The following is an 8,729-nucleotide window of genomic DNA, read 5'->3' as shown; positions in this document are numbered from 1 at the left end:
TTAAAAATAAATGACAGGGAAAGACACCAGATAGCACTGCAGACACGTTGTACAGTTGTAATACATACATACATGGCACACATTTGCAGAAATTTCTTCCTGTGTCAGCCACCTATTTATTAGAGATATTACATTCAGACAAATTGAACAGGAAAACCCTACAAATATGTAAATCCCTGCCACAGACACACACATTTTCCAAACATTATGTATACTCTAAAAAACTATATATTTTTTTCTGGGGTGGTGGTGGTGCACATTTCTGACATTTGCCTCTGGTTTGGATACTGAAGTTTATGGATTAGTTATACCATGTGATTTACCTATGCTGTAGATGCCAGCTCATCTGACTACACATGCTTTACTGCAAGCATTAAAAATGGTAATTTAGTAATACCCCTTTCTAAGAAATATGAAAATATTTTAATGCTAATTATTAGCAATGGATTATTGAAAAGACTAAAACATTTCCTTTAACCATTGAGTACATAGCCCTGTAATCTCATATACTTGAAAAACTATACTCCGCTACATCTTTTGTTCTTCAACATATATATTATTATACACTTCCTTAATGTGAAGAAAAGTGGTACATTTTAATTGTCACCTTTTTTCTGTCTTTAAAGGAATGAAACTGTAGAAGTGATTTGAATCGTCTTCACAAACTGGGCTAATCCGATTTCAAATCACCTTGGGTGGCAACAAATCCATGTTATGCTTTCCTTGTCCTATCTCCATCTTGCAATACACAGATTTGCTTTAAGGCAGTGCATTTGGTCTTTGCATTACTTGCGCCTTTCCCCTTCATGCTGCACTAACCTTGCATGTAGTCCCAAAACTATGCTTGCACTGATATGCATCTCCTTTTCCTTTTTGGCTCTGCTGTGCTTAGGAGAACAGAGCCTTAATTATGTTCTCAACGAGCATTATTTATTCCCTTGAACGTTAACCACTCCTTTTCATTTTTGTGGTCTTCTACGAGTTCAAAAAACTGACTTTAAAAACCAACCCAATTTTATAGGGTCTGATTCTCTTTGCAACTATGCTGGTAAATCATTAGTAATGACCAAAGTCAATGGTGTTCCACCCAGTGTAAGAGCCTGAGCCTTTGAGTTGCAGATTGCCATCAACTCTAAGGGAAGTCAGTGGGAGCTCAGCATCTTGCAGGACTGAGCCCTAAATTAAATAATTTATTAGGCCTACAACATTTCCTGACAGTATCCCACTGTGAAGTTGGGAACCAGAAAGCAGATACACGTATCTATCATTTTTCTTAAATTGGCATAATTTATAAATGAGAGGGCCAGTCACCCAATGGAAGAGAAAAGTCTGTCTTGCAGCTAAAGGAACTAAGGGAGGTTCTCTTGTGTATCTACCAGAAGGTGAGAATCCATAAGGTTGGTCAAGTGTCTTACTAGGGGAACTCATGGGGTTAATGTGTTTTATAGAGGTGGAAATGCACACAGCGAGTGAAGGTTTAATGGGACATGGTTAGAGCAATTCATAGGAGAACTTTGAATCGGTGAAGGGAAGTCCAAAGGAGTTGGGCATTTCAGTAAGGAGTGCACATAGAAATAAGCTGCTCATGAGGGAGTGACAGGGCCGGCTCTAGCTTTTTTGCCGCCCCAAGCAAAAAAAAACAAACCAAAACAAAAAACCCCGGCAGCCGCAGGGAGCGTGGTCAAGGCGGCTTGCAGGGGGGTGAAGGGCGGTGCCTCACAGCTGGGCGAGAGGGGCTCACCCCTCTGGCCTTGGGATGCCTCTCCCGGCCGGGCAGGCAGAGCCCCTAGGGGCTGCAGGAGGTGCTGGCTCAGCCGCTCCTTTAAAGGTGGCTCGGCTGGGCCGAGCTGAGAGCGGCGCGGGAGGCGGAGGCCGGTGCAGGCGGCGGGGAGTGGTGCATCCCGGGGAGCCTGGTGGCACAGTGAGCGGTGGGGATAGCTAGTTCCTGCCCCCCCGCGCCGGGGTCTGTGCCCCTGCAGGGCTGGGCTGGGACTGGCGGAGTGCAGGGAGCCGGCCGGGGGTTCCGGAGCTGCGGACCAGGCTGCCAACGCAAAAAAAAAAAAAAAAGCCCCGGGGGGGGGAGCGGGAATGTGCCGCCCCAAGATTGGCTGGAATGCCACCCCTTACAATGTGCCGCCCCAGGCACGTGCTTTCTCGTCTGGTGCCTGGAGCCGGTCCTGGGGAGTGAGTATGCGTGGTTGCGTCTGGGGGTGGAGTCTCAAGGGGAGCTGCAAGCATAAGGAGAAGTGCATGCATGGTGGGTGTATGGGGGGAAATGTACGCAAGAGATTTTTCTACTAAGACAAGAAGACATCTGGACTCTCCCCATCCCAGGGTGCTACTGTCTTTTAAGTGGAGAAAGGGAAGTCAGTAACCAATTATCTCCAACAAAGATTTGTGCTATAGCAAAGGCTGGTGGAACCTATGGTATCTTGTCTTGTTCTTATAATAAACAACAAAGAGACTTAATTCACTAACAGACATAACACATGACAAAACAGAACATAATATGGGCTTTGCCTGGGTGAATGCCTAATGTTCCAATGTCTTCCAAGGGCCTGGTCCTGCTTCTCTGACTCATGTGACTAATCCAGTTGAAGACCAGTGCTACTTATCTGAATAAGGGCAGCAGCATCAGGTTAGGCAATTTTGCTTTTTTTCCTATAGCTTAACCTTAAAAATTGACATGTAAATTTCATTTCCATTGGTTAGTATAGTGAACAAGTAGAACAAAGCACAATAAATATCAAAGCAAAATTAAAAAACAAAATAAATGGACCATAAAATTGTGGCTACTGCTTCTGTTTAGTGTGATGAATAATAATAATAAATAAGAATACAACAGAGAAGATAAATTATGCTACAAACATGGCAGTATCTTATTTGACTATATTTGTTATCAAGAAGACATGCAGTCCAGAAACTCATGGCATACACATTGGCAAAAGCCATAAACCATGAGAATAACAAGGCTCGAAGGAACAAGGCTGACAAAAACGACCCCCAGGGTGACTTTCTTAGATACCAGTAAGTAGATCCCTAAAGGCAAGGAACTAAAGTATAGCAAACCTAACAACCAAATGAGCACTCGAATTGAGGTCTGGAAGAGCAAGGATGTACAGTTCCACACTGTCCAGTTGTGGGATACAGTTGCAACAGAGTCAAAACTCGTGGGCCTGTAGAATTCCACCACCGGGGTGGAGTTCAGAGTCTGTGGGCTTTCTCTCTGCACTTCCATGATGGTTATAACCAGGCAGTTGGAGGAAGCATGAGAAGGGCTAACAAGAGATGCCAGCCTTTTGGGAGTTAGCAACAGTTCTGTAGGATTATCTGGTAGGCACTTCTTCCCCTTTCCCTCACAAGCCAAATTCACAAGGATGTTGTTGTCGTCAGGAAGACTACTAACCTCATCATCAGGCAGGCATGTCTCAAACCTACAGAATGGGCACACTATGACTCCCTGAGGAGAGTCCCCGAAGTCTATGATCTTGCAAAGGCATTTGGCACATACTCTGTGACAACACTCCAGCACTTTTGGTTTCCTCTGTCTCTGATTATAGCGGTTGTAACAGATCTTGCACTCAAGCTCATCTAAACCCTGGGACTCCACAGTATCCTCTGGTAGTTGACTGATCATTTCTTCTAATGGTTTGTAGACGTATGATGATGGGAGTAAAAAATAAATGCTTCACTAAGGATGTTACTAGGGCGCCTCTCAGATTATCACATCACCCATATCAGTCAGGAAAACATCATCACAAGTACCAGTAATCTTCATTCATTTTCAGCTTCTGTCAATGACTTTGTACTGTGTGTCCTTCACTCTGTGCCATGTATCCATGTAAACAAGACAATGTGGAGTTTCTGTAGAGGAAAGAGAGTCTAGCATTGTTAGCACTGAATTGACAACAAGTCTTTTACAGCTTTATCTTCCCAACAACATTTAAAAAGGTCTCTCAAAGCATTCTTAAAATAGTTTTTGTGTGTCAGACAGGGCATATACAGCAACCTTGCTGATTATAACATTTTATACCACTCCAGACATTTATGTCTCCTTAGTCTCGCGTGTAGCCCCATTGCCTCTCTAACCCCATTAAACCCTTATTGGATCCTCGTTCTGTTAGATTTGTTCACTTATCTAGGACCCTGTTTTTCATTTTTCTCTCTTTACAGCTTATACAGCTGTAAGCGCACCTCTTTTCCATTATGCCTCGAAGCCAAACTCACAGGGCAATGAGGCGTGGGCTTTTACTATCCAGTCAACAGTCCCCCTTAAAAATATATTTTGAGCCCAACCAGTACATCTCCCAAGTGCCCTGTCCCTTTTTTCCTGGTGCTTCTGACTTTCTATGCTGTGATGACTGGTTGTAGACCCCTAACTAGAGAGAAGGTTGTAGGAAGCTTGCATTGCTGCACCCCCTGTACTCGGTGGGGTTTCTGTCATCAGGACCTGCAGCTTGGGTTGTGCTGACATAAAGAAATAAGTCCTGCTATGTAACAGATATTGTGTGTATTATCCTGGCTTCGGGGCATGTTACAGATATTAAATACAAAACATTAACCAATGCTGCCTACATTGGGTAATAATAATTGTCAACCTCTTTAAACCAGTGCAATGTGCCAGAGGGCAAAAAAACTTCCCATAATATTACCCCAAATTCATTCACATTCTTGGCCAAAAAACTAAGTTTCACAACATGTTTTGAAGACCACAGCAAATTCATGCTCTGGCAGAGTACCAGAGACAGTGTGTACACAGCTAGCTACTTGCCACTAGGAACACCCTGTCCTAATACTCTGATCCAGCTGAGCTGTGCTTGCAGAGGTGGATTAAAATTTCCCAGGGCCCTGGGCCAGAGCAAATGGGTGGGCCCTCCCCCCACTTCTGCCTATGGCCCCGCCCACAGCCCCACCCCTTTCTGCCCCTTCCCTGGGATCTGCCCCTGTTCCACCCACGGTCCCCCCATTCCACCTGCCCCACAACCTGTTTGCTCCTTTCTGTACCCCCTCCCCCGCCACTGCGGCCCCAAGACCAGAGAAGCTCTGGGGCCATAGCAGGGAATGAGAACTTCTGCAGGGGACCAGGATCGGGGCTCTGGGGCTTCTCCTGCCCTGCCTGCCAGGTGCTTGTGCCAGAGAGCAGGATCGGGCATGGGGAGTGCCCCTGCTGCCCTGTGGCTTTTGCCAGGGACAGGGTCGGGGCACTCGGGGCTTCCTCTGCCAGGGATGGGGTTGGGGGCCACTGCGGGGGCTTTCCCCACCCAGGAGCTTTTGCCAGGGAGAGGGTTGGAAGGTGCAGGGGGGGCTTCCCCCGTCCCGCAGCTTTTGCCAGGGTCGGGGGCCAGGGGGGGGGGGTTCCCCTGTTCCACAGCTTCTGCTGGGGCCACAGGGGGAGCTTCCTCCATCCCATGGCTTCTGCCAGGGTCAGGGGTTACTGGCTGTCGAGAGAAGTCTTTTGGGTATTACTGTGTAGTCCTAATCAAAACTTAGCTCTCTACATATTTTTGTTTTCTGGCCCTGATGAGCGTCTCCAGGCTTCACCACAGCCTAAGTCCTTGTATTTGTATTTGTCTATTAATCTTTAAACTTTATTTTCTTGACCATTAGTTTTGGCAAGGTCTTGATTTTTTTCCTCTCGGGAAATTTATATCTTCATCTTACATTGAGGCAGAATAGTCTCTCTTTTTAGATTCTTCTGTCAATTAATTGTCATCCTCTCAGGCGACCAAACATCTCCTTTATGGATCTCTTATTCCTAATGTACTTGTATTTTGTATTATTTGTCTTAACTTCCTGTTCAGATTGGGTTCTATTCTCCACTTCTAGGTTTTTAAAATTTACTTTCCAATTGTTTACACAAGATACAACACTTTGTTTTCCATTGCTGTTTCGTTCAATGAAATAGAACAAATATAAAATAATAAACTCCTGTGAGAATTTATAACATACAGACCCCATCATTCATTTTCTTAACTTATTTCTACATCTTCTCACTTCATTTGCTAATCTTTCCAAACATCCTCCACATCTTATTGATAAGTTAATTATTATTTGTATTGTGTTAGCAATTGGAGGCATTATGCTAGGCACTGTAAACACATAACACAAACAGCTGGTCCCTACTGCACAGAACTTAAAATCTAAGTATACCAGGAGACACAAGAGGTGGATATTTTGCACCTCTATCCCAATATAAAGCGACCCAATATAACACGAATACAGATATAACACGGTAAAGCAGTGCTCTGGGGGGGGGGGAGCTGCGCACTCTGGCGGATCAAAGCAAGTTCGATATAACGCGGTTTCACCTATAACGCGGTAAGATTTTTTGGCTCCCGAGGACAGCATTATATCGGGGTAGAGGTGTATATCTCACATGACCCGTGGTTACTTTTTGCACATCTTTATTCATTCACACTAGTCTTTTTATTTTACTCCTAGTATCTCTAGATGACCTTTAGTCATACATAAATGCCACGAGATACTAATCCATCAGGAATTTGGGAAACCTACAAAATGAGCACAGTAAGATGAAATGCTGCCCTTCAGGGATCCTAAGTCCCCCAGAAAAGGCTTAAAAAAACCTAAAAAATTCTGGGCCTTGGATTTATAAAACCTGAGTCTCATCTGGTTTTTTGTGCTGGATGTGAGATAGGGCAGTGAATTCATCAATTCACAATTAGGGTTGGTCAAAAATTCTGTCAAAACTGTTTTTTGACAGAAAATTGGGAATTTGAGAAACCAAATTTTTTCCACAAAGAGTCTGCTTGCCGCGGAAAATTTCAACTTCTTGTTAAAAACCCTCAAACCCCAAATTTTCAGATTTGAACCAAAAATGAAAGTCAAACATTTCTGCAGCAAACAAACCCATTTTCCAACCAACTCTATTCATAATTTTAATCACATTTGCTTGCATACCATAAACATGTATTGTATGCTAAAAAAAGTATTTCTGTGTAGCAAAAAATACAGTATTTTGCTCAATTCTATTCTCTTTATTTGGCCAGATTCAGCACTACTATAAGACATCAAAATTCCACTGAAGTTACAAAAGTAGTAGATTTGGCTCATTATTTCAGATTCCCTGAACCCCTTCTTCTGGCCTTCAAGTAACCCCCCCAACCTCTCCAGGCTCATCATCACAAGCAAGCGCCACACAGACCAGAACACACCAACTCAAAGCGGCACCACGCCCTGCCAGAACAACAGATGCAAAACCTGCAGCTGTATCTCCATGGCTATGGTGATCAATACCCCCACAACACGCCTTTCAAGATTCCTGGGTCCAACAACTGCCTATCACAACATGTGGTGTACCTCATCCAGTGCACTAAATGCCCCAATGACAACAGTGGGTGAAACCAGACAGACAATCACTATGCTCTCGAATGAGCTCACACAGCAAAATGATAAAAAAAAAAAAAGACAAAAACACACTATCACCTGTATGTGAACACTTTTCACAAAACGATCACTCTGTATCTGACCTCTCAGTCCTCATCATCAACAGAAGCAGGCACAACGCTTTCAAAAGATGAGCCTGGGAACTTAAATTCATAACTTTGCTAGACACTAAAAATCATGGTCTTAGAGACACGGGATTTATGGCTTTTTACAACAATCTGTAACCTACTAACCTCCCTTTTTGTACTATGACTACAGGGATGTTAACAGGCTACCTCACCCTGATTGGTCCCTTTGCATATGTACAAACTACTTATGCTAAACTATCTGTTCGACCTTGTATTTAGCTGTGACGCTGGGAGTACCTTTCCCAGAAGAGCTCTGTGTAGCTCGAAAAACTTGTCTCTTGCGCCAACAGAAGTTGGGCCAATAAAAGGTATTACCTCACCCACCTTATCTCTCTAATATCCTGGGACTGACTTGGCTACAACACTGCATACAAAAAAGAACAGAGGCAGCCAGGAAGCTGGAGGTTGGGTATGTGTAGCAGCACAGATTCCTGTGCTTATGGGAACTCGAGTCCAGGGCCACACACAAGCACGGCTAAAGAGAGGTTAGAAATCAGTGTTAGTCATGCAAGAAGTTCCCTCTGTATCACAGTTCAGGCATGGTGACAGGGCACTGTTTGTGGGATGCTTGCCCCACGGCTGCTGTGTAGATAAACACAGGACTCCATTCGTCAGGGCTATCCAGCCAGTGCTTTTTACTAGCACTACATTCACACAAATTTGTGTGTGCGTGGAAGTTTATGGTTATAGGTACACTATAGGCAAATATTCATATTAGCTCAGTCATTAATTTGCATAAAATGTTACCTGGAGCTGTGAAAAACTTGGTAGTTATGAAAAAAGTACTGAGAGAATAACTGGCCAAGGAGCAGGGGAAATGGGTGCTAGTTGTCTGTGTGGGGCCCATTTAAGGGAGTTTTACTCCCCTTACTTGAGCTTGCTTGCTTAATGTAGACTTTTGTAGAGGGTTGCAGACTGACAGTGTTCATTTGAAAACTGCTCTGCTGCTGCACCCATTTGCTTGGTGGGGGAGGGGTGTTGCTGGCTTGCAAGGGAAGCATGATGGTGATCCTGAAGGGGAAGCAGGGTGATGCCAGGTGCTTAAACTATCTGGTTGAATCTCTTTCTGTGTCTCCAAGAGGTTATGCAACAAAGTGGGAGGCAGCCAAGTTGCTAGCTGCAGGAGCAGGTGCCCTGATGTTTCCCTGTGGGCTGGTAACCACCAGAGAAACCTCTGGTGCTTAGGAATATGCCACA

At 44.4% G+C, this 8,729-nt stretch overlaps 1 protein-coding gene across 1 annotated transcript; it reads right to left on the bottom strand.

Moving 5' to 3' along the window:
• Nucleotides 1–2,109: 2,109 nt before the first annotated feature.
• On the bottom strand, nt 2,110–7,600 carry RNF182 (ring finger protein 182). The gene is made up of 2 exons (XM_024217335.3): nt 7,444–7,600; nt 2,110–3,864 (listed from the first exon to the last, which is right to left on the bottom strand). The coding sequence occupies exon 2, from the start codon at nt 3,635–3,637 to the stop codon at nt 2,900–2,902; it is 738 nt and encodes a 245-aa protein (XP_024073103.1). The 5' UTR covers nt 3,638–3,864; nt 7,444–7,600; the 3' UTR covers nt 2,110–2,899.
• Nucleotides 7,601–8,729: the final 1,129 nt, after the last annotated feature.

This window comes from Terrapene carolina, unplaced genomic scaffold (assembly GCF_002925995.2).
Source record: "Terrapene carolina triunguis isolate 2854851 unplaced genomic scaffold, T_m_triunguis-2.0 Scaffold58, whole genome shotgun sequence".
Lineage (NCBI taxonomy): Eukaryota > Metazoa > Chordata > Testudines > Emydidae > Terrapene > Terrapene triunguis.
The sequence above is the reverse complement of the archived record's forward strand: the minus strand, read 5'-3'. Positions and strand labels throughout refer to the sequence as shown.

Bases quoted from the DNA above. Each gene is read 5' to 3' on its own strand.
- RNF182 (XM_024217335.3), bottom strand. From the start codon at position 3,637: ATGATCAGTCAACTACCAGAGGATACTGTGGAGTCCCAGGGTTTAGAT.